The sequence below is a fragment of the Petromyzon marinus genome (genome assembly GCF_048934315.1).
Source record: "Petromyzon marinus isolate PM22_M1 ecotype Great Lakes invasive population chromosome 80 unlocalized genomic scaffold, UKy_Petmar_22M1.pri1.0 chr80_unloc.3, whole genome shotgun sequence".
Classification (NCBI taxonomy): Eukaryota; Metazoa; Chordata; class Hyperoartia; order Petromyzontiformes; family Petromyzontidae; genus Petromyzon; species Petromyzon marinus.
This window is the reverse complement of record NW_027422631.1, coordinates 630,379-656,512: the sequence shown is the minus strand read 5'-3', so window position 1 is coordinate 656,512 and position 26,134 is coordinate 630,379. Positions and strand designations below refer to the sequence as shown.

General features: G+C 51.4%; 1 protein-coding gene across 1 annotated transcript; it reads right to left on the bottom strand.

Moving 5' to 3' along the window:
* Nucleotides 1–5,279: 5,279 nt before the first annotated feature.
* On the bottom strand, nucleotides 5,280–14,623 carry LOC142908358 (uncharacterized). The gene is made up of 5 exons (XM_076058927.1): nucleotides 14,388–14,623; nucleotides 13,351–13,616; nucleotides 12,283–12,350; nucleotides 10,712–10,974; nucleotides 5,280–10,182 (listed from the first exon to the last, which is right to left on the bottom strand). The coding sequence occupies exons 1-5, from the start codon at nucleotides 14,584–14,586 to the stop codon at nucleotides 9,152–9,154; spliced, it is 1,827 nt and encodes a 608-aa protein (XP_075915042.1). The 5' UTR covers nucleotides 14,587–14,623; the 3' UTR covers nucleotides 5,280–9,151.
* Between the last annotated feature and the right edge of the window lie 11,511 nt (nucleotides 14,624–26,134).

Below are 26,134 nucleotides of genomic sequence, written 5' to 3'. Positions count from 1 at the left end.
AGTGGCGATGTTCACTACTTCACACCCACTACACCGGGTGCTCATTTGAGGCTGAGTCGACCTAGGGGACGAGGCCCAGGACCGGGTTAGAAGATCGTCGCCGGTGTTGGCCGAGCGCTGCGCTACGAAGCCGGCAGAGACCCGAGTTCCATTCCCGCTTACGGCCACCACCAACAGCGGTGACGATCATCTGAACCGGTCCTGGGACCTCGTCCCCTAGGTCGACTCGGCCTCAAATGAGCACCCGGTGTAGCGGTGTGTGAACATCGCCACTGGGGAGACAAAGGCGGCCGGGCGTGGTGCTGGCCACCCACCCCCTCGTGTGCCACAGTGCCGGTAGCCTAAATGGGTGCTGCTCACTAACAGCCTGTTAGAGGCTACACGGGGGATCTTTGTCTTTGTGGTAAAGTGTGGGGACTCCCCACCTCTACCATGACGTACTAGCTCCAGATAGAGGTAACTTTACCCCACGTTAGTTAAATTTACCTCAGGTGAGGTAACTTTACCTCAGGTGAGGTTACATTACGTTAGTTAGAGGTAAATTTACCTCAGATGCGGTAACTTTACCTCATGTGAGCTAACTTTACCTCATGTGAGCTAACTTTACCTCAGGTGAGGTAACTTTACCACAAATGAGATTACTTTACCTCAAGTGAGGTAACATTACGTTAGGTAGAGGTAACATTACCTCAGGTGAGATAACTTTACCTCAGGTGAGGTAACTTTACCTCAAATGAGATAACTTTACCTCAAGTGAGGTAACATTACCTCAAGTGAGGTAACATTACGTTAGGTAGAGGTAACATTACCTCAGGTGAGGTAACTTTACCTCAGGTGAGATAACTTTACCTCAGGTGAGGTAACTTTACCTCAAATGAGATAACTTTACCTCAAGTGAGGTAACATTATGTTAGGTAGAGGTAACTTTACCTCAGGTGAGGTAACGTTACCTCACCTGAGGTAACTTTACCTCAGGTGAGGTAACGTTACCTCAGGGGAGGTAACTTTATCTCAGGTGAGGTAACATTACCTCAGGTAGAGGAAACTTTACCTCAGTTGAGATAACTTTACCTTAGGCGAGGTAAATTTACCTCAGATGAGATAACTTTACTTCAGGTAGAGGAAACATTACCTCAGGTGAAGTAGCTTTACCTCAAGTGATGTAATATAACGTTAAGTAGAGGTAACTTTACCTCAGGTGAGATAACTTTACCTCAGATGAGGTAACTTTACCTTAGGCGAGGTAAATTTACCTCAGGTAAAGTAACAGTATCTCAAATGAGGTAACTTTACCTCATGCGAGGTAACATTACCGTAGGTGAAGTTAAATTACTTCAGTTGAGGTAACTTTTCCTGAGGTGAAGTAACTTTACCTCAGGTAGAGGTAACATTACCCCACGTTAGTTCAATTTACCTCAGGTGAGATAACTTTACCTCAGGTGAGGTAACTTTACCTCAAGTGAGGTAACATTACGTTAGGTAGAGGTAACTTTACCTCAGGTGAGATAACTTTACCTCAGGTGAGGTAACATTACCTCACTGAGGGTAAGGTAATCAGAATGTGATGCAATCCGAATAAAATCACGTTATATTATAAGGTAATCTTCACCGCGACATTCTCATTCACTGCAAAGTAAATATTGTACAATTAATTAGTCGCTCGTGTCAACACTGTACCAGATGTGGAGCTGTAATCGTAACGTGAAGTCGTCTCGTAGCGTAAATCTTACACGATTTTAAATACGGACTGCAATGTAACCCCCGTGTAATGTAACCCTTATAATAGTCACCGTGTAATGTAATCAAAATGTAATCCTTCAGATAAGGTAACATTACCTCAGGTGATGTAACTTGTAATCCCCGTATGTCATGTGAATGTAATATCCGTGTAACGCAACCCAAATGTAATTCCCGTGTAATGCAATCCCCATATAATGTAATCCCCGTGTAATGTAATCCCCGTGTAATGTAATCCCCGTGTAATGTAATCCCCGTGCAATGTAATCCCCGTGTAATGCAATGCCCGTGTGATGTAATCCCAATGTAATGTAATCCCCGTGTAATGTAATCGGCGTGCAATGTAATCCCCGTGTAATGTAATCCCGTGTAATGTAATCCCCGTGTAATGTAACGTCCTTGCCTCTGTGTGAGCTGACGCCATTGACGCGGCTTCTCCCTTCCTTGGATCGGCGCGGGAAAATTCGAATGGGGGAGTGGGGGTGGGGGGTGGGGGGTGGGGGTGGGGTTGGGGGGAGTGGGAGGAGTTTAGGGAGTTGGGGGAGTGGGGGTTGGGGGCAGTGGGGGTGGGGGGGAGTGGGAGGAGTTTAGGGAGTTGGGGGAGTGGGGGTGGGGTGGGGGGTGGGGGGGTGAAGGTGAGGAGGGGTGGGGGAGTTTAGGGAGTGGGGGTCGAGAGGAGTGTGGGGGGGTGGGGGTTGTGGGGGGTGAGGGAGACGTATGACGTCATCGCGCTTTGATCCCAACAGACTCCGAGGGGGGAGATGCGATACGGCTGACGTCACCACACAATGATGTAATCAGATTTTTTTTAAAAATAAATCTGAATCTTTATGGTGTAGGGGGTATCCGATAAGCTATGAAGCTCTTTGTGTCACAGATATTCAGTAAGGGGCACAATCTGGCTGTCCGCCTGATGATGCTGGTTGTGATTACTGGCGAAACGTCTTACTCAGATTTATAAATGTTGTGGATTTGCTCTCCAACACACAACCGGTGTAGTGCTACATTATACACTACACTATACACTACACTATACACTACACTATACGCTGCACTATACACTACACTATACACTACACTATACACTGCACTACTATACACTACACTATACACTACACTACTATACACTACACTATACACTACACTATACACTGCACTATACACTACACTACTATACACTACACTATACACTACTATACACTACACTACTATACACTACACTATACACTACACTATACACTACACTACTATACACTACACTACACACTATACACTACACTATACACTACACTATACACTACAATATGCGCTACACTATACACTAGTGCTGTACTAAATCACGAGTTGGCACGTTCTGTTCACGTGACAAACCCTCTTGCTAATTGGCTGTGTCGGGTGGTGTCGGTTTTAACGACACAACATTTATATTGACGCGACGCAACGCTAGAAAAAAACAAACCTCTAATTATGGATCCTCAATCTGAATAAAAACCTCCAACGACAAAAACAAAATCTCAAATCGATTAATTAATTTCACGGTGACCTCCTTTGTCAGGACCGAAAATATAAGAAGAGGTTTTCCCCTTTTTTCTGGCAACAAAACAGCTGGGTTAAGATGTTAAAACACCAAACTTAAACCTTTTACAAGGATTCATACTCTTTGGTTTAAAGCTTTCGTGACTGCACGGATTTATATTCTTGGTTCTTTCGGTAAAGTCACCACCACGTAGAAGGGAAACAATAAAATAATAAAAATATAAAAACAAAATTCTCACGACGTTTCGACTGCAACACAAAGCAGCAATCATCGTCAGGTGAGAATTTTATTGTTTTATATTTTTATTATTTTATTGTTTCCCTTCTACGTGGTGACTTTACCGAAAGAACCAAGAATAAGGATTCATACTATTTGGTTTTTTCGGTAAAGTAACGAAGGTAAAAAATAAAACAAAACAACTAAATTAAATCACGACGTTTCGGGGCAACACAAGCTTCCTTCATCAGGTGTAAAAAAGGCGCACAGCAAAATTACTGTAGAGTCATTTTGCTGTGCCCCTTGTGATGTAATATAACGTTAGGTAGAGGTAATCTTACCTCAGGCGAGGTAATTTTACCTCAGATGAGGTAACTTTACCTCAGATGAGGTAACTTTACCTCAGGTAGAGGTAACATTACCTCAGATAGAGGTAACATTACCTCAGATAGAGGTAACTTTACCTCAGGTAGAGGTAACATTACCTCAGGTGAGGTAACTTTACCTCAGATAGAGGTAACTTTACCTCAGATAGAGGTAACTTTACCTCAGGTAGAGGTAACATTACCTCAGATAGAGGTAACTTTACCTCAGGAAGAGGTAACTTTACCTCAGGTGAGGTAACTTTACCTCAGGAAGAGGTAACTTTACCTCAGATAGAGGTAACATTACCTCAGGTAGAGGTAACATTATCTCAGATAGAGGTAACTTTACCTCAGGAAGAGGTAACTTTACCTCAGGTGAGGTAACTTTACCTCAGGAAGAGGTAACTTTACCTCAGATAGAGGTAACATTACCTCAGATAGAGGTAAAGTTACCTCAGATAGAGGTAACTTTACCTCAGGTAGAGGTAACATTACCTCAGGTAGAGGTAACATTACCTCAGATAGAGGTAACTTTACCTCAGGAAGAGGTAACTTTACCTCAGGTGAGGTAACTTTACCTCAGGAAGAGGTAACTTTACCCCAGATAGAGGTAACTTTACCTCAGATAGAGGTAACGTTGTGTCAAAGTAACCCTCACGTAGTGCAGGCCGCGTGCCACTGTAATCGTTAAACACAACGCTCGCGTGACGTCACCACCTCACTTCACGCGGCAGCCTCGAAGTGCACCCAGCCTGGCACAGGCGCCGGGTGGACGTCACCGTCACTGAGTGGCCAATGGCGGCGGTTGGTGGTGGTGGGGGGGAGTGGGGGGTGGGGGGAGGGGGCATCGGGGGTGGGGGTGAGTGGGGGGTAACGGGGGAGTGGGGGGGGCATCGCGGGTGGGAGGGGTGGGGGGTAACGGGGGAGTGGGGGGGGGCGAGACGCGTGACGTCACCACGCAGTGACGTCATCAGAGTTTTTAAGTTTATTTTTTTTTATTCTGGAGGAGGAATCCGATGAGCTGTGAAGCTCTTTATTATCCACAGACGTCCACAGTAGGTGCACGGGGTCAGAACGCCACAACAACAAACACAATACAATAAACACCATGGGAGTGCAGAGTATAGGAAAGGTAGGCACGTGACCAACACAACTCTGTAGGGGCGTGTGAAGTGAAGTCTGTAGGGGCGTGTGAAGTGAAGTCTGTAGGACAGTGTGATGTGTAAGTTTGTTGGGTCATAGTTTTACCATCCTTGACGTGCAGGGATGACGACTAGGATTGGTGTTGTTAGGATCAGCGGCGAGCAGTTGTGACCAGGTGCTGCTGTGTGTAACGATTACAGATGACAGTGAGGGGGAAAAAAGCATTTGATCCCCTGCTGATTTTGTACGTTTGCCCACTGACAAAAGAAATGATCAGTCTATAATTTTAACGGTAGGTTTATTTGAACAGCGAGAGACAGAATAACAACAAGAAAATCCAGAAAAACGCGAGTTTAAGAGCCGGGAGCCAACAACAGCTTGGGGCTCGCAATGGCTACAGCGACTATTGGAAGGGTCGATGCGGCCTCCGCGTTGAACAGCAGGAGACAACGGGTACAGTCTGGTTCCGCTACAACGCCGCGTGTTAGTTCTAACGACGCCAACTGGACGACGTAACGCCGTGAATGTATCGTAAGGGGATACACACCGTCCGTAACGAGGACGCGGATTGGATGCGACGCGACCGAGCGAACGGAACTACGTCTCAACGCGAGTAGGAGTAAGCGGTTCTACGTGCGGCTGCCCTCGGCGTAGCGGCGTCGCAACGAGGAGGAGGCGTTGGGATGCTGCTGGATGCTTCTAGACGCTACCCACGCGCCTTGGTCTTAGTCCCGCCTCTGTCTTGCCCATCATCTCGCGTGTTATCGCGGACCACGCTTCACCCCCCACCCCCCCATTATAGTTTATATTATTTCTCCACAACGCGGTTGTTCTTCAGGAACGCAACAACCACCGCCGCGTTGCGGGAGAACGACGGACCGTGAACGCGCTTCGACGATTCGCGGCAACGCGACGGCAACACAAAGCGCCACGCGCGGTCTCTCGCGACCGGCGGTATCTGCGCCGAAGGTTTTTGTCGTCGTTGCCGCCGGGTTAGATGGCGTTGGATCACAATCCTGGCACGTCGCCCGATGAAGCCGGTCGCCGTTGTTTGTAATCGCCGGTGAAACGTCACCGGTACTCGAATTGTAAATGCTGTGGTGGGTTCACTCTCCCCGACACACAAGCGCTGTGTGTGCTGAAGTCGGTAACCAATTGGCACGTTTCGTTTACGTGACAAACCCTGACTGATTGGCCGTGCCAGGCGATGGTAGTGGGTGATGGTGGGTTAACGACACAATGTTTATGTTTACGAGATCTCTAACCCAACAACAACAACAAAGAACAAACCTCTGTCACGGCAAAGTGTCACCACAGAGCAAGGCGCTCCCACCTCCTGGAGACACTGACACAGAGCAAGTCGCTGGGACCTCCTGGAGACACTGACACAGAGCAAGTCGCTCCCACCTCCTGGAGACACCGGCACGGGCTGTGTGAGCTGGGCTGCCTTCACAACCAACGAGACGCCGGCGCTGCCAACTGGGACCAAGACGTCAGCGCTGCCTCCACCGGTCCGGTGAGGTCATTCTCAACAGCAGGTTTTTGTTTTTTTACTTCACTTTACTTTTCCAGGTAAGGCCCCCACTGAGCTGTGCGGTAGCGACCCGCCTATCACAAATGACGGCAGCGCACCGAAGTGGCTTGTCACGTGACATTTACAGCAGCCAAATACTCTGAACGCATGTTGAGATGTTAACCACCTCTTCTGGTATACAGGAGATCGTTTTTTCGATTCCGACCCTGACACCTGCTGTATATTTTGAGTTTGCGCGTCTCTCTCTCTCTCTCCATGGTCGTGTGGATTTTTCTCCAGGTCCTCCGGATTTTGCCCTCGACATTTAGAATCCAGATCACGCAATCAGAGTATCTGGCCGCTATCAATGTCCACGCAATGATGAGCCACTTCGTTGAGCTTTCATTTGTGATGGCCAGGTGGTCGCGTCTGATAAAAGAGCCTCTACATATTCTGTTGGACCTAGATAATACCAAGATAATTTTTGTTAGTTTAAGTAAGTATATAATTTTAAACAGAATCACAAACTAACGCTCAACTTTCTTAACCGTGTAAGAGTCAACGCATGCCACCACCGTGCGACGACACGCGAGCAACCAGGGACGACGCAGAGAATCTCTCAACACTTTCCCGCGTCCAAGACATCCGCAGAGTTACAGGGTGGGTGTCACGGTTCATTGGGTGGGCGCCGCCGTTCACGGGGTGGGTGTCACCGTTCACGGGGTGGGTGTCACCGTTCACGGGGTGGGCGTCGCCGTTCACGGGGTGGGCGTCACCGTTCACGGGGTGGGTGTCACCGTTCACGGGGTGGGCGTCGCCGTTCACGGGGTGGGCGTCGCTGTTCACGGGGTGGGCGTCGCCGTTCACGGGGTGGGCGTCGCCGTTCACGGGGTGGGCGTCGCCGTTCACGGGGTGGGCGTCGCCGTTCACGGGTGGGCGTCGCCGTTCACGCGGTGGGCGTCGCCGTTCACGGGGTAGGCGTCGCCGTTCACGGGGTGGGCGTCGACGTTCACGGGGTGGGCGTCGCCGTTCACGGGGTGGGCGTCGCCGTTCACGGGGTGGGTGTAACCGTTCACGGGGTGGGTGTCACCAGTCCCAGGGTGTCACCGTTCACGGGGTGGGCGTCGCCGTTCACGGGGTGGGCGTCGCCGTTCACGGGGTGGGCGTCGCCGTTCACGGGGTGGGCGTCGCCGTTCACGGGTGGGCGTCGCCGTTCACGCGGTGGGCGTCGCCGTTCACGGGGTGGGCGTCGCCGTTCACGGGGTGGGCGTCGACGTTCACGGGGTGGGCGTCGCCGTTCACGGGGTGGGCGTCGCCATTCACGGGGTGGGTGTAACCGTTCACGGGGTGGGTGTCACCAGTCCCAGGGTGTCACCGTTCACGGGGTGGGCGTCGCCGTTCACGGGGTGGGCGTCGCCGTTCACGGGTGGGCGTCGCCGTTCACGGGGTGGGCGTCGCCGTTCACGGGGTGGGCGTCGCCGTTCACGGGGTGGGCGTCGCCGTTCACGGGGTGGGCGTCGCCGTTCACGGGGTGGGCGTCGCCGTTCACGGGGTGGGCGTCGCCGTTCACGGGGTGGGCGTCGCCGTTCACGGTGTTGGTGTCGCCATTCACGAATTGAGCGAGCAGCTGCTGCTGTTGTTGTTATCAAGACGTCGTTGCTCACCGCAGAGAAGCGTAGCGACACGACCGCCGCCACTCTGCGCTAGCCGGCGCCAAAACTGTGCCACACTCCCTGCCCCGCGTGGCCCTGTGGGAGCCTCGCTACCGATAAAGTTACTTTAGTTCTCACTGCGTTTTGTTGTGACGACGACGGCGACGTTCACGCACTGCGAGCGGCGTCGTCGCAACGGCAAAGGGTCAAAGTTCACGCCGGGAACATTTTCAACGGGGGAGGCAGCAGCAACAACACGCAGGGCGATCCAAGCGCAGATACCCCACTCATACCTACACCCCCCCCCCCAACGCCATCTCGGAATATTTTTTCAGACCGCAGGAATCCGATGAGCTGTAAAGCTCTTCTCCGCAGATCTCCAGCTGTTCCACAGATGTCCTCTCCTACTAACCCCCCACCTCCTCCCCGTAGCTTTCCTCTCAGCAGCAAAGTGAATATCGCGCAAGCGATCGCTCGGGGCTATGGGACTGAGTGCACGGAGATTCGTGAGCGGACGCCACCTTTGTCATCGGCCGCGGTTCGGCCTACCGCTTGATGGGTACGCACTGTACGTACTGTATGTACAGTACGTACTGTACGTAGGTCGCACGGGGCAGGGCTACGAGACGGCACGCGGTGCTCACGGAGACCGGCGGGAGACGTGCAGACTGGGGTATCTGTAGGTGGATCGCCCTGCGGTGCCCCGTTCTAGGGTGACAACAGTGCAGCTCTGCACGGGGGACTCTGCACACTCACACACACAGGGACCCCCAGGTGGTGGGGGTGGGGAGGTGGGGACGTGCAGTGGTTGGGACCGAGAACTCCGCACTTGCAATCGAGGGGTGGCCGGGTCGGTTTAATCTCCCGCCCCCCACAGGGTGTGAGGCAGGTGTAGGAGGATTCCGTAGGTTTCCGTGTTCACGTTCAAAATCAGTTTCAAGAGTGGCACAGCCTCGGCTAATCACGTGGCCTGTTGTTTGAAACTAATTCACAGCTCGGCGCTGTGCGCTTTGTGCTCAGGATGGCTGAATTTTCTGTTTCCATGGGAAGGAGAAAATGCATTCTGGCCGGTGTGTGTTCTCTGGTGGCTGTGAAGTGTTGATAGCCGTGCAAACGCCTTCTCACACACGGTGCACTTGAACGGCTTCTCTCCCGTGTGTGTTCTCTGGTGGCTGTGAAGATGTGGTAGTTGTGCAAACGCCTTCTCACACACGGTGCACTTGAACGGCTTCTCTCCCGTGTGTGTTCTCTGGTGGCTGTGAAGAGTTGATAGCCGTGCAAACGCCTTCTCACACACGGTGCACTTGAACGGCTTCTCTCCCGTGTGTGTTCTCTGGTGGCTGTGAAGATGTGGTAGTTGTGCAAACGCCTTCTCACACACGGTGCACTTGAACGGCTTCTCTCCCGTGTGTGTTCTCTGGTGGCTGTGAAGAGTTGATAGCCGTGCAAACGCCTTCTCACACACGGTGCACTTGAACGGCTTCTCTCCCGTGTGTGTTCTCTGATGGCTGTGAAGACTGGATAGGTCTGCAAACGCCTTCTCACACACGGTGCACTTGAACGGCTTCTCTCCCGTGTGTGTTCTCTGGTGGCTGTGAAGATGTGCTAGTTGTGCAAACGCCTTCACACACACAGTGCACTTGAACGGCTTCTCTCCCGTGTGTGTTCTCTGGTGGCTGTGAAGATTGGATGGGTCTGCAAACGCCTTCTCATACACGGTGCACGTGAACGGCTTCTCTCCCGTGTGTGTTCTCTGGTGCCTGTGAAGATGTTGTAGATGTGCAAACGCCTTCTCACACACGGTGCACTTGAACGGCTTCTCTCCCGTGTGTGTTCTCTGGTGTATCTTCAAGTGATTCTTGTTGTCTGTGCTGTATGGACATTGGTCACACTGATGACTTTTGTTATTGGGCTTAGGGGGGTGTCTCCTCTGCATGTGATGCTCTAGACTAGAGCGGCAGATGAACTGACGGTTGCAGGCAGGACACGGCAGCCTTGTGACCTCCACCACCACTCCACCTGCGTCATCCCAGAGGCACAAGACACACGCGCATACCAACACCTAGACATGATCACTCTCGAACACGTGTGTGTATATATAAAGGTAAAGGTCCCCAACAGCCATATCAGACTGTTGGGCAAGTGTTGTTTGCGAGTACCTATGAAGGCCGGCACGGTACACGAGTGGGAGGGTGGCCAGCACCACACATGGCCGCCTTTGTCTCCCCAGTGGCAATGTCTACTACTACACACCACACCTGTTACAAATTTGTACCTTAGTAGTGTGTGTGGTGCCTATCACCTCTGGTGAGCAGTGGCTATCATCCCTGGTGAGTGGTGGCTATCATCTCTGGTGAGTGGTGGCTATCATCTCTGGTGAGTGGTGGCTATCATCTCTGGTGAGCGGTGGCTATCATCTCTGGTGAGTGGTGGCTATCATCTCTGGTGAGCGGTGGCTATCATCCCTGGTGAGTGGTGGCTATTATCTCTGGTGAGTGGTGGCTATAGTCTGGTGAGCAGTGGTGAGTCTCTGGTGAGCGGTGCTCACAGTGTTCCTCGCTTGGTGGAGGCTGCACGGGCTGCAGGTCTCTGGCGGTGGCCCTGGGAGCCAACTCGCTGCTGCTGCTGCTGCGGCGTCGCGAGGGCCCGGCCTCGCAGGCGATGCCCAGCTCCTGGGCGAACTCCTCGCCGTACCAGACCAGCAGCTCAGAGCCGGGCCCCACGGCACGGAACGTGCGGTAGTAAATCTGCCCCCGGTGCTGGAAGGCCACCAGGTTCTGCTCCTGCTCATTCCTCACGCAGTTGACGAACCTGCGGGGGCAGACGCGGGGGGCGGGGTGGGGCCGTTAGCGAGCGCCTATTAAGGGCCGGCACTGGGCGCTACGTGGGGGTGGTGGGGCTGGAACCACGCTCAGTACCGGGTGCTAATTTGATGCTGAGTCGAACAAGGGGAGGCCCAGGGTCTCTGTGTGCAGTGGTTCTGGTCTCTGTGTGTGGTGGTTCTGGTCTCTGTGTGTAGTGGCTCTGGTCACTCTGTATGGTGCTTCTGGTCTGTGTGTAGTGGTTCTGGCCTCGAGTGGTTCCGGTCTCTGTGTACAGTGGTTCTTGCCTCTGTGTGTGGTGGTTCTGGTCTCTGTAGTGGTTCTGGCCTCTGTGTGTCGTGGTTCTGGTCTCTGTGTAGTGGTTCTGGTCTCTGTGTCTAGTGGTTCTGGTCTCTGTGTGTAGTGGTTCTGGTCTCTCTGTGTAGTGGTTCTGGTCTCTGTAGTGGTTCTGGTCTCTGTGTGTAGTAGTTCTGGTCTCTGTGTGTAGTGGTTCTGGTCTCTATGTGTAGTGGTTCTGGTCTCTGTGTGTGGTGGTTCTGGTCTCTGTATGTCATGGTTTTGGTCTCTGTGTGTAGTGGTTTTGGTCTCTGTGTGTAGTGGTTCTGGTCACTTTGTGTGGTGGTTCTGGTCTCTGTGTGTCGTGGTTCTGGTCTCTGTGTGTAGTGGTTCTGGTCTCTGTGTCTAGTGGTTCTGGTCTCTGTGTGTAGTGGTTCTGGTCTCTCTGTGTAGTGGTTCTGGTCTCTGTAGTGGTTCTGGTCTCTGTAGTGGTTCTGGTCTCTGTGTGTAGTAGTTCTGGTCTCTGTGTGTAGTGGTTCTGGTCTCTATGTGTAGTGGTTCTGGTCTCTCTGTGTGGTGGTTCTGGTCTCTGTATGTCATGGTTCTGGTCTCTGTGTGTAGTGGTTCTGGTCTCTGTGTGTAGTGGTTCTGGTCACTTTGTGTGGTGGTTCTGGTCTCTGTGTGTAGTGGTTCTGGTCTCTGTGTGTGGTGGTTCTGGTCTCTGTGTGTAGTGGTTCTGGTCTCTGTAGTGGTTCTGGTCTCTGTGTGTAGTGGTTCTGGTCTCTGTAGTGGTTCTGGTCTCTGTGTGTAGCGGTTCTGGTCACTTTGTGTAGTGGTTCTGGTCTCTGTGTGTGGTGGTTCTGGTCTCTGTGTATAGTGGTTCTGGTCTCTGTAGTGGTTCTGGTCTCTGTGTGTAGCGGTTCTGGTCTCTGTTTGGTGGTTCTGGTCTCTGTAGTGGTTCTGGTCTCTGTGTGGAGTGGTTCTGGTCTCTCTGTGCAGTGGTCCTTAAGACAAGAATCACCTCATCCAGTTTGATTTAGATTCATCCTGAGCGTCAACATATTCACGATCCTTTTTGTTTTTGTAAATCTGAAACACACACGCACACGAGCAGATCCACAGATAACTCACGTGAGTTGGACCGTAACTTGAACTTCTTTCGTACCGGACGTAGCCAACCGTGCTGATCGGAGGTGCGGGGGGAAGGACAACAAACTAAACACTAAGAGTTCTAAAGAAATGAATTTTAAATCTACAAGATTTAAAAGTGCATAGCTCCCAGTGGCTTCCTCATATTGGAAGCAAGAACCTTCCAGACGGCCGCAGAAGTGCGTCTGTAAGAGCCGCGCCATGCGCTGACCATCGTCTTTGCACGATGGGTAGCCAAACGCCGCTGCTGCTGCTGCGAGCATGAACAGAGTTTGCGTGATGATGGTTTATGCTTCTTGACGAGATCAGCCGCGAGGTGTCGTGGTTTATTTTTGCGTAAGGAGTGCGTGAGGAGGAACCACCAGTATGTGGTTCCTCCTTACGCATCGAAGTTGTTCTGTCCTTGCGAGCGAGCGGCTACTGTGGGTTACAAGTTGAACTCATAATGACGTTAAATTTTGGGTCTCTCTGTGAGTCTGTGGGTCCCTGTGTGAGTCTCTGAGTCTCTGTCCAAGTCTCTAGGTCTCTGTGTGAGTCTCTGGGTCTCTGTGTGAGTCTGTGGGTCTCTGTGCAAGTCTGTGGGTCTCTCTGTGAGTCTGTGGGTCCCTGTGTGAGCCTCTAAGGCTCTGTGTGAGTCTCTGGGTCTCTGTGTGAGTCTGTGGGTCTCTGTGTGAGTCTGTGGGTCTCTCTGTGCGAGTCTCTGGGTCTCTGTGTGAGTCTGTGGGTCTCTGTGCGAGTCTCCGGGTCTCTGTGCGAGTCTCTGGGTCTCCGTGTGAGGCTCTGGGTCTCTTCTGTGTGAGTCTGTGGGTGACTGTGTGAAGCTATGGCTTTCTCTGTATCTCCCTCACGAGCCTCCTCTCCACACACGACGACGACGATGATGATGTAGGAATAGGAGGAGGCTGCAGCAGTGGCAGTGGCAGCAGCAGCAGCAGCTCACCAGCCAGCAGTACTCGCTCACGGGGTTCTCCTCAGACACCTCTCCCTGGTAGGGCCCAAACATCACCCCCTTGGGCAGCTTCTTCCTGTTGCTCCACACCCCGAGGCCGGCGCCAGCGATGGAGGAGGCGCCGACGGTGAGGCCCTGGGGCAGGCTGAGCCGGGCCCTGTCGGCCACTCCCGGGGCCACGGCCGCGTCCGCGATGAACTCTGGCGGGCCGTGCACGGAGCACTCCCCCAGGTAGAAATCCCTGCACAGCTCGCAGACTGAGAGCCACAGCAGCAGCAGCAGCAGGAGGGGGGCGAATCGCAGTAGCAACAGCAGCAGTGGCACTGTGAGAGAGTGAAGGGTGAGGAGCGCTCCAGACAGATGCCTCCCTCCCTCTCTGCATGAACTTATTTAGCTCGCCCATCGGAGATGTATCCCCTGTCACCCTCCCTGCATCCCTCCCTTCCTCGCTGCATCCCTGAGCGAGGGAGCAAAAGAGAGAGAGGGGTGAGTGAGAGTGCGAGAAAGGGAGCGTATGATAGGGAGGGCAAGGGGGAGAGAGTGAGAGGGAGCAGGTGGAATATATCGAGTGAGAGCGCTGGAGCAATAGAGGGAGATAGGTGAGAGTGTGAGAAAGTGAGAGTGTGAGACAGTGAGAGACAGAGTGAGAAAGTGACAGTGAGAGAGAGTGAGAAAGTGACAGTGAGAGAGAGAGTGAGAAAGTGACAGTGAGAGAGTGACAGTGAGAGAGAGAGAGAAAGTGACAGTGTGAGAGAGAGTGAGAGAGTGACAGTGTGAGAGTGTGAGAAAGTGAGAGATTGAGAGAGTGACAGTGAGAGAGTGAGAAAGTAACAGAGAGAGTGAGAAAGTGACAGTAACAGAGAGAATGACAGTGAGAGAGAGAGTGAGAAAGTGAGAGATAGGTGAGAGTGTGAGAAAGTGAGAGTGTAAGAGAGAGTGTGAGAGAGTGAGAGAGAGTGACAGAAAGTAACAGAGTAACAGAGAGTGAGAAAGTGAGAGAGAGAGGTAGAGGGAGCAAGGGGTCTCACAGAAGAAGTCGTCGTCCTGGGGCTCCTCCACCTCTGTGTAGACTTTCCTCTCGCGCTGCCGCAGGCCGTAGCGAGAGCGAGCGCTGAGCGACACCGCCGCAGCCTGGGCGGAGGAGGCCGGCGGCACGGAGGAGCCTGCGGGCAAACGCGGCGAGATGTTGACCACCTCTCCCGGTGTACGGGAGGTCGTGGGTTCCATCCCGACCCTGACGAAGCCTGCCGTACATCTGTAGCCCGCGCGTCTCTCTCTCTCTCTCCTCCCTGGCGAGATGTTGACTCCCTCGCATGGTCTACGGGAGGTCGTGGGAGCGATCCCGACCCTGACGACCCACGCTGTACGTTTGGAGTCTGCGTGTTGTACCTCCACGTGGTTGCGTGGATTTTTCTCCGGGTCCTCCGGTTTTCTCCTCAACGTTCAGAATCGACGTCACGCGTTGAGGGTAATTTGGCCGCTATAAATGTCCACGTGATGACGATGGTGAAAAGTAAACTACGTTGAGGTATCATTTGTGATAGCCAGGACGCTTCTGAAAAAACAGCTACACAGCTCAGTGGGGCTCACCCTGATAAAATAAACATTGTTTGGTTCATAGGCTGCATCAGTACCAGCAGCAGCACTGACGGGGGCACATGTAGCAGTAGCATCAACAGCAGTGGCGCCTTCCATCAGCAGCAACGGAAGATTGCGGAGTTGCGGTGAGAATAGAGGGGAGTGTGGAGTTCCGGTGAGAATAGAGGGGAGTGTGGAGTTCCGGTGTGAATAGAGGGGAGCGTGGAGTTCTGGTGAGAATAGAGGGGAGCGTGGAGTTCCGGTGAGAATAGAGGGGAGCGTGGAGTTCCGGTGAGAATAGAGGGGAGTGTGGAGTTCCGGTGAGAATAGAGGGGAGTGTGGAGTTCCAGTGAGAATAGAGGGGAGCGTGGATTTCCGGTGGGAATAGAGGGGAGTGTGGAGTTCCGGTGAGAATAGAGGGGAGCGTGGAGTTCCGGTGGGAATAGAGGGGAGTGTGGAGTTCCGGTGAGAATAGAGGGGAGTGTGGAGTTCTGGTGAGAATAGAGGGGAGTGTGGAGTTCCGGTGGGAATAGAGGGGAGTGTGGAGTTCCGGTGAGAATAGAGGGGAGTGTGGAGTTCCGGTGAGAATAGAGGGGAGTGTGGAGTTCCGGTGAGAATAGAGGGGAGTGTGGAGTTCCGGTGAGAATAGAGGGGAGTGCGGAGTTCCAGTGGGAATAGAGTGGAGTGTGGAGTTCCGGTGGGAACAGCGGAGTGTGGAGTTCCGGTGAGAATAGAGGTGGAGTCTGGAGTTCCGGTGAGAATAGAGGGGAGCGTGGAGTTCCGGTGAGAATAGAGGGGAGTGTGGAGTTCTGGCTGGAATAGAGGGGAGTGTGGAGTTCCGGTGGGAATAGAGGTGGAGTCTGGAGTTCCGGTGAGAATAGAGGGGAGTGTGGAGTTCTGGCTGGAATAGAGGTGGAGTGTGGAGTTCCGGTGAGAATAGAGGGGAGTGTGGAGTTGCGGTGAGAATAGAGGGGAGCGTGGAATTCCGGTGAGAATAGAGGGGGAGCGTGGAGTTGCGGTGGGAATAGAAATCACCGCTGCAGGCTACGCACCTCCACGTATCCTCTGGAGCACCACCCTCAGGGCCTCCTTGCAGGCGGTGGCTCTGCGCTCCAGCCTGAACATCGCCATCCTGGCCTTGTGCACCTCCCTCAGCTCAAATCCCCTGAACTCCTCCTCCTGCTGCTGCTCCTCCTCCACTCCCTGCAAGATGCTCCACACGTACTCCAGGGCTTCCGCTTTAGTCTGAGCGGAGGGGGCGGTGGGGTGAGGGATCGGAAGGGGGTGCGGGGGGCAGAGTTGGTGCGGTGACCAGCGGTGGCTAGGAGATGTTTACTCCCTCGCCTGGTACGCAGGAGGTCGCGGGTTTGATCTCGACCCTGACACCTCATCGGATTCCTCCAGTACAATACATATTCTAATTCTGATATTCTGATTCTGTATATCTGATTCCATACATCACGCAGAACCATGCCGTCGTCATGCTGAACCTCCGTGGGTATGGCAGGCCAAGCCTCTTCTACGAAAAGTAAAAAGTAATAAAATACTAATTAAGATTCTTCCACTGATCTGTATTTCGTCATTTCTGTACGACTCCAATAATTTTGATCGTCAAAATCGCCAAATTTTGCGGAGCTCCGCTGCAAATACAGGGAGACTAGAGGTGAGGCAGCGACGAGCTCAGCCTCCCCTCTGATTGCGCAACCCCTCAGAAACTGGATGGAGCGCGGGCAATAAGCGCTTGCCTGTTACTATCTCTCTGTAATGTTTGGGATTATACAGAAATGACATTTATAACGCAGATCAGTGGAATTTCTTTTTTACTTTTCGTAACAGCTATTTTCATTGGAGTATATGACAGGTGAGGCTCTGCCTCGCCTGCCTCCCCTGTGCCTGGTATAGTAAGTAGTGTTTAGTAGTACGTATGTATGTTGAATTTCTTTGGCACCGTACGTAGCCAACCTCGCTAATGGGAGGTGCGTGGGAAGGACAACAAACTAAAGACAACAACAACAACAGCAGCAGCTGTAACGAGAGGAGTGCCGTGCGCTGTGCACAGAGACCTTGCGCTTGCTGGGAGCTGCCCTCACGTGCGACTCTCCCACGGTAGCCCAGCGTGAAGCAGCCCCCTTGCCTCCTCCTGCGTCAACACACGCACACACGTGTGAACACACGCACACACGTGTGAACACACGCACACACTTGAACACACGCACACACGTGTGAACACGCGCACACACACGTGAACACTCCTGCGTGAGTCTACAGGGGTCTCTGCGTGAGTCTACAGGGGTCTCTGTGTGAGTCTACAGGGGTCTCTGTGTGAGTCTACAGGGGTCTCTCTGTGAGTCTACAGGGGGTCTCTGCGTGAGTCTACAGGGGGTCTCTGCGTGAGTCTACAGGGGTCTCTGTGTGAGTTTCCCGCGGGTCTCTGTGTGAGTCTACAGGGGGTCTCTTTGTGAGTCTACAGGGGTCTCTGTGTGAGTCTACAGGGGTCTCTGCGTGAGTCTGCAGGGGGTCTCTGTGTGAGTCTACAGGGTCTCTGTGTGAGTCTACAGGGGTCTCCGTGTGAATCTACAGGGGGTCTCTGCGTGAGTCTACAGGGGGTCTCTGTGTGAGTCTACAGAGGTCTCTTTGTGAGTCTACAAGGGTCTCTGCGTGAGTTTAAAGGGGGTCTCTGCGTGAGTCTACAAGGGGTCTCTGCGTGAGTCTACAGGGGGTCTCTGTGTCAGTCTACAGGGGGTCTCTGTGTGAGTCTACAGGGGGTCTCTATGTGAGTCTACAGGGGTCTCTGTGTGAGTCTACAGGGGGTCACTGTGTAAGTCTACAGCGGTCTCTGTGTGAGTCTACAGGGGGTGTCTGCGTGAGTCTACAGGGGGTCTCTGTGTGAGTCTATAGGGGTCTCTGTGTGAGTCTACAGGGTCTCTGTGTGAGTCTACAGGGGGTCTCTGCGTGAGTCTACAGGGGTCTCTGTGTGAGTCTACAGGGGGTCTCTGTGTGAGTCTACAGGGGGTCTCTGTGTGAGTGTACAGCGGGTCTCTGTGTGAGTCTACAGGGGGTCTCTGTGTGAGTCTACAGGGGTCTCTGTGTGAGTCTACAGGTGTCTCTGCGTGAGTCTACAGGGGGTCTCTGTGTGAGTCTACAGGGGTCTCTGTGTGAGTCTATAGGTGGTCTCTGTGTGAGTCTACAGGGGTCTCTGTGTGAGTCTACAGGGGGTCTCTGTGTGAGTCTACAGGGTCTCTGTGTGAGTCTACAGGGGTCTCTGTGTGAGTCTACAGGAGTCTCTGTGTGAGTCTACAGGGGTCTCTGTGTGAGTCTACAGGGGTCTCTGTGAGTCTACAGGGGGTCTCTGCGTGAGTCTACAGGGGTCTCTGTGTGAGTCTACAGGGGTCTCTGTGTGAGTCTACAAGGGTCTCTGTGTGAGTTTAAAGGGGGTCTCTGCGTGAGTCTACAAGGGGTCTCTGCGTGAGTCTACAGGGGGTCTCTGTGTGAGTCTACAGGGGGTCTCTGTGTGAGTCTACAGGGGGTCTCTGTGTGAGTCTACAGGGGTCTCTGTGTGAGTCTACAGGGGGTCACTGTGTAAGTCTACAGGGGTGTCTGCGTGAGTCTACAGGGGGTCTCTGTGTGAGTCTATAGGGGGTCTCTGTGTGAGTCTACAGGGTCTCTGTGTGAGTCTACAGGGGTCTCTGTGTGAGTCTACAGGGTCTCTGTGTGAGTCTACAGGGGTCTCTGTGTGAGTCTACAGGAGTCCCTGTGTGAGTCTACAGGGGTCTCTGTGTGAGTCTACAGGGGTATCTGTGTGAGTCTACAGGGGGTATCTGCGTGAGTCTACAGGGGGTCTCTGTGTGAGTCTATAGGTGGTCTCTGTGTGAGTCTACAGGGGTCTCTGTGTGAGTCTACAGGGGGTCTCTGCGTGAGTCTACAGGGGTCTCTGTGTGAGTCTACAGGGGATCTCTGTGTGAGTCTACAGGGATCTCTGTATGAGTCTACAGGGGTCTCTGTGTGAGTCTACAGGGGTCTCTGTGTAAGTCTACAGGGGTCTCTGTGTGAGTCTACAGGGGGTCTCTGTGTGAGTCTACAGGGGTCTCTGTGTGAGTCTACAGGGGGTCTCTGTGTGAGTCTACAGGGGTCTCTGTGTGAGTGTACAGGGGGTCTCTGTGTGAGTCTACAGGGGTCTCTGTGTGAGTCTACAGGGGGTCTCTGTGTGAGTCTACAGGGGGTCTCTGTGTGAGTCTACAGGGGTCTCTGTGTGAGTCTACGGGGGGTCTCTGTGTGAGTCTATAGGGGGTCTCTGTGTGAGTGTACAGGGGGTCTCTGTGTGAGTCTACAGGGGTCTCTGTGTGAGTCTACAGGGGGTCTCTGTGTGAGTGTACAGGGTCTCTGTATGAGTCTACAGGGGTATCTGTGTGAGTGTACAGGGGGTCTCTGTGTGAGTGTACAGGGGTCTCTGTGTGAGTCTATAGGGGTGTCTGTGTGAGTGTACAGGGGGTCTCTGTGTGAGTCTACAGGGGGTCTCTCTGTGAGTCTACAGGGGGTTTCTGTGTGAGTCTACAGGGGGTCTTTGTGTGAGTCTACAGGGGTCTCTGTGTGAGTCTACAGGGGTCTCTGTGTGAATCTACAGGGGGTCTCTGTGTGAGTCTACAGGGAGTCTCTGTGTGAGTGTACAGGGGGTCTCTGTATGAGTCTACAGGGGGTCTCTGTGTGAGTCTACATGGGGTCTCTGTGTGAGTCTACAGGGGGTCTCTGTGTGAGCCTACAGAGGGTCTCTGTGTGAGTCTACAGGGGGTCTCTGTGTGAGTCTACAGGGGGTCTCTGCACGCTGTGCAAGCGCCCTTTTACGTTTGCCTCCTCCGCCTCTTCGTCCTCCCTGCACCGCCACCTCCTTCCTCTTCCTCCTCCTCGTCCATTCCTCGTCGGAGTCGCTCGACCGCCCGCTCTCCGCTCCATTCCCCCTCGCCCTGCGCTTGCCGCGTGCGCGCATGAACTCGGGCTGGGCCGGGTTCATCCCTGCGCAAGGAGGCAGTCGGTCATTGTTATTTGGACGTATTGGCGGTACACCGGTGCAGCATAGCGACACACCGGTTCCTCGTAACACAGTCCTGACGATGTAAGATTATTATCGGAGAGTGTTTGTTTGTCGTGTTCGCCACAAGTACGCGTGGTTAATGCGGTAACTTGACTCCTTGCAAAAGCTACAATCTATCTGGTGTTTGAACATCTTAACCGCCTCCTGTTTCATTCCCCTGAAGCGTAAAACCTATTGTTATTTTCACTGTCCCGACGATGTCGCTGTCGCCCCTTGAGTGAGCTGCAGGACTCTCCGTCAGAAGTTGCACTCAGATTCAGCAGCCGCGTCCCCCATTCCGAACGTGCGGTGGCGACACCACGAGTCGTATCGAGGAACCGTCCCACCGAGTCTCTAGGGGCACGAGGAGTCAAATCTTGCCGCTGGAGCACGGAGCAGCCGCTGGAGCACAGAGCAGCAGATCGTCATCACACTGGGCACGACTGGAGCACGGAGCAGCAGATCGTCATCAGACTGGGCGCCGCTGTACGTCAACAGACTGCGAAGCTTCGTGTTCAATTCTGCTCATGTCACGTTCCGTCTTCCTGCCACTACGGCATCACGACAACTGATTTTGACGCACCACCACCACTACCACCACCAACCCGAAATATCCTTCTGTCCGGTGTCTCGAATCGCGAGGAAAAAAACGTAATTATTGCCAAAAATGTGCTGATTATTTTACACAGCGTAACGGTGTACCACCGCCACTACGTTCATCTATATAATGTGGCTGCTACAACAACACCAAGCAATACAGTAAACACGATAGGAGTGCAAAGTATAGGAAAGGTAAACAAATCACACACACACACACAAAATAAACTATTTTTGTAAATGTTGTGGGTTTACTCTCCAACATTAGGAATCCGATGAGCTATGAAGCTCTTTTTCACAGACGTCCCATAGGGGGCACGGGGCCAGGAAAGTTACAACAATGACACAATACACAAACTAAATCTATTTTTACTTCACCAAGTGAAGTCTACTGAGCTATCGGCTTCTTCTTCAGAAGCCACCTGGCTGCCACAAATGACAGCTCAACCAAGTGGCTCACCACGTGGACATTTACAGCAGCAGCCAAATACGTTAAACGCGTGATGTTGATTCTACATTGTGGAGCGACAACCCAGAGGACAGGCATCGAACCCACGACCTCCTGTAGACCAGGCGAGGTAGTTAACATCTCACCGGGGAGAGACACACGCAGACTCCAGATATATGACAGCCATCGTCAGGGTCGGCATCAAACCCACGACATCCTGTAGAACAGGCGAGGTAGTTAACATCTCACCGGGGAGAGACACACGCAGACTCCAGATATGTGACAGGCATCGTCAGGGTCGGCATCGAACCCACGACCTCCTGTAGACCAGGCGAGGTAGTTAACATCTCATAGCCACCGTGGCGCCCCGTGCATGGCACTCTGCTACGACGTTCTGGTCTCATTATCATTATAATCACTACGACAATTAGTTTATTTGTGAAGAGGCTCGGGCCTGCCGTACCCACCGAGGTTCAGCATGACGGCGTGGTTCTGCTTGATGTTCCTGTAGCGCCGCTTCTCGCACTCGGCCAGGTCGCCCCACTCGGCCTTGGTGAAGAAGCCTCTGATGTCTCGGAAGTCGCCCATCTCCTGCTGCTGAGGCGCAGAGACACGGAGGGGACGAGACGCGGACGACGGTCAGACGCAGTCACGGAGAAGCAGTCACGGAGACGGAGTCACACGGATAGCGAGTCACGGAGATGGAGTCACACGGATAGCGAGTCACGGAGAAGGAGTCACACGGATAGCGAGTCACAGGGATACGAGACAAAGATCCCCCGTGTGGCCTTAACAGACTGTCTGGGCAAGCGCTGTTAGCGAGCAGCGCCTATGAAGGCCGGAACGACGCGCGAGGGGGTGGGTGGCCAGCACCACGCCCGGCCGCCTTTGTCTCCCCAGTGGCGATGTTCACTACTTCACACTCGCTACACCGGGTGCTCATTTGAGGCTGAGTCGACCTAGGGGACGAGGCCCAGGACCGGGTTAGAAGATCGTCGCCGGTGTTGGCCGAGCGCTGCGCTACGAAGCCGGCAGAGACCCGAGTTCCATTCCCGCTCACGGCCACCACCAACAGCGGTGACGATCATCTGAACCGGTCCTGGGACCTCGTCCCCTAGGTCGACTCGGCCACAAATGAGCACCCGGTGTAGCGGTGTGTGAACATCGCCACTGGGGAGACAAAGGCGGCCGGGCGTGGTGCTGGCCACCCACCCCCTCGTGTGCCACAGTGCCGGTAGCCTTAATGGGTGCTGCTCACTAACAGCCTGTTAGAGGCTACACGGGGGATCTTTGTCTTTGTGGTAAAGTGTGGGGACTCCCCACCTCTACCATGACGTACTAGCTCCAGATAGAGGTAACTTTACCCCACGTTAGTTAAATTTACCTCAGGTGAGGTAACTTTACCTCAGGTGAGGTTACATTACGTTAGTTAGAGGTAAATTTACCTCAGATGCGGTAACTTTACCTCATGTGAGCTAACTTTACCTCATGTGAGCTAACTTTACCTCAGGTGAGGTAACTTTACCACAAATGAGCTAACTTTACCTCAAGTGAGGTAACATTACCTCAGGTAGAGATAACTTTACCTCAGGTGAGATAACTTTACCTCAGGGAGGTAACTTTACCGCAGATGAGGTAACTTTACCTCAGGCCAGGTAACTTTACCTCAAGCAGAGGTAAAATTACCTCAGGTGAAGTAACATCTCAAGAGAGATAACTTTACCTCATGCGAGGTAACATTACCTTTGGTGAAGTAAAATTACTTCAGGTGAGGTAACTTTTCTTGAAGTGAAGTAACTTTACCTCAGGTAGAGGTAACATTACCCCACGTTAGTTAAATTTACCTCAGGTGAGATAACTTTACCTCAGGTGAGGTAACTTTACCTCAAATGAGATAACTTTACCTCAAGTGAGGTAACATTACGTTAGGTAGAGGTAATTTTACCTCAGGTGAGGTAACGTTACCTCAGGAGAGGTAACTTTACCTCAGGAGAGGTAACATTACCTCAGGTAGAGGAAACTTTACCTCAGATGAGATAACTTTACCTTAGGCGAGGTAAATTTACCTCAGATGAGATAACTTTACTTCAGTTAGAGGTAACATTACCTCAGGTGAAGTAGCTTTACCTCAACTAATGTAATATAACGTTAAGTAGAGGTTACCTAACCTCAGGGGAGGTAACTTTACCTCAGATGAGGTAACTTTACCTTAGGCGAGGTAAATTTACCTCAGGTAAAGTAACATTATCTCAAATGAGGTAACTTTACCTCATGCGAGCTAACATTACCTTAGGTGAAGTTAAATTACTTCAGTTGAGGTAACTTTTCCTGAGGTGAAGTAACTTTACCTCAGGTACAGGTAACATTACCCAACGTTAGTTAAATTTACCTCAGGTGAGATAACTTACCTCAGGTGAGGTAACTTTACCTCAAGTGAGGTAACATTACGTTAGGTAGAGGTAACCTTACCTCAGGTGAGATAACTTTACCTCAGGTGAGGTAACATTACCTCACTGAGGGTAAGGTAATCAGAATGTGATGCAATCCGAATAAAATCACGTTACATTATAAGGTAATCTTCTCCACGACATTCTCATTCAGTGCAAAGTAAATATTGTACAATTAATTAGTCGCTCGTGTCAACACTGTACTAGATGTGGAGCTGTAATCGTAACGTGAAGTCGTCTCGTAGCCTAAATCTTACACGATTTTAAATACGGACTGCAATGTAACCCCCGTGTAATGTAACCCTTATAATAATCACCGTGCAATGCAATCCAAATGTAATCCTTCATATAAGGTAACATTACCTCAGGTGATGTAACTTATAATCCCCGTATAATGTATTGTGAATGTAATCTCCGTGTAATGTGATCCCCATGTAATGTAATGCCCGTGTAATGTAATTCCCTTGTAATGTAATCCCCGTGTAGTGTAATCCCCATGTAATGTAATCACCGTGTAATGTAATCCCCGTGTAATGTAACGTCCGTGCCTCTGAGGGAGCTGACGCCATTGACGCGGCTTCTCCCTTCCTTGGCTCGGCGCGGGAAAATTCGAATGGGGGGGTGGGGGGTGGGGGGAGTGGGCGTGGGGGGTGGGGGAGGGGGGTGGGGGGTGGGGGTTGTGGGGGTGAGGGAGACGTATGACGTCATCACGCTTTGATCCCAACAGACTCGGAGGGGGGAGATGCGATACGGGTGACGTCACCACGCAATGACGTAATCAGATATTTTTAAATCTGTATTTTTATGGTGTAGGGGGTATCCGATAAGCTATAAAGCTCTTTGTGTCACAGATATTCAGTAAGCGGCACAATCTGCCTGTCCGCCTGATGATGCTGGTTGTGATTACTGGCGAAACGTCTTTCTCAGATTTATAAATGTTGTGGATTTGCTCTCCAACACACAACCGGTGTAGTGCTACACTATACACTACACTACTATACACTACACTATACACTACACTATACACTACTATACACTACACTATACACTACACTACTATACACTATACACTACACTATACACTACACTACAGACTACACTATACACTACACTATACACTACACTATACACTACACTACAGACTACACTATACACTGCACTACACACTACACTACTATACACTACACTATACACCACACTATACTATACACTACACTATACACTGCACTACTATACACTACACTATACACTACACTACAGACTACACTATACACTACACTAAACACTACACTACTATACACTACACTATACACTGCACTACACACTACACTATACACTACACTATACACTACACCACTATACACTACAATATGCACTACACTATACACTAGTGCTGTACTAAATCACGAGTTGGCACGTTCTGTTCACGTGACAAACCCTCTTACTAATTGGCTGTGTCGGGTGGTGTCGGTTTTAACGACACAACATTTATATTGACGTGATGCAACGCCAGAAAAAAAACCCCTCTAATTATGGATCCTCAATCTGAATAAAAACCTCCAACGACAAAAACAAAATCTCAATCGATTAATTAATTTCATGGTGACCTCCTTTGCCAGGACCAAAATATGAGAACAGGTTTTCACCTTTTTTCTGGCAACAAAACAGCTGCGTTAAGATGTTAAAACACCAAACTTAAACCTTTTACAAGGATTCATACTCTTTGGTTTAAAGCTTTCGTGACTGCAGGGATTCATATTCTTGGTTCTTTCGGTAAAGTCATCACCACGTAGAAGGGAAACAATAAAATAATAAAAATATAAAAACAATAAAATTCTCACGACGTTTCGACTGCAACACAAGCAATCATCAGGTGTGAATTTTATTGTTTTATATTTTTATTATTTTATTGTTTCCCTTCTACGTGGTGACTTTACCGAAAGAACCAGTCATTTTGCTGTGCCCCTTGTGATGTAATATAACGTTAAGTAGAGGTAATCTTACCTCAGGCGAGGTAACTTTACCTCAGGTGAGGTAACTTTACCTCAGATGAGGTAACTTTACCTTAAGCGAGATAACTTTATCTCAGATAGAGGAAACATTATCTCAAGTGAGGTAACTTTACCTCAGATGAGATAACTTTACCTCAGGCGAGGTAACGTTACCTCAGATGAGGTAACTTTACCTTAGGTGAGTTAACTTTACGTCAGGCGAGATAACTTTACCTCAGGAAGAGGTAACATTATCTCAAGTGAGGTAACTTTACCTTAGGTGAGGTAACATTACCTCAGGTGAGGTAACTTTACCTCAGATAGAGGTAACTTTACCTCAGATGAGGTAACTTTACCTCAGGTAGAGGTAACTTTACCTCGGGGAGGTAACATCACCTCAGGTAAATGTAACATTATTTGAGGTAATCCTAACGTATTCACTTCACTTCAGATAATGCTCATATCGTAATATTAGCGTTATATTCTCACGTGGTTAAATCGTTAAACACAATGCTCGCGTGATTATTACCTCAGGGTTAGATAATCGGAATGCAATGGAAGGTGAGGTAACTTTACCTCAGGTAGAGGTAACATTATCTCAGGTGAGGTAACTTTACCTCAGGTAGAGGTAACATTACCTCAGGTAGAG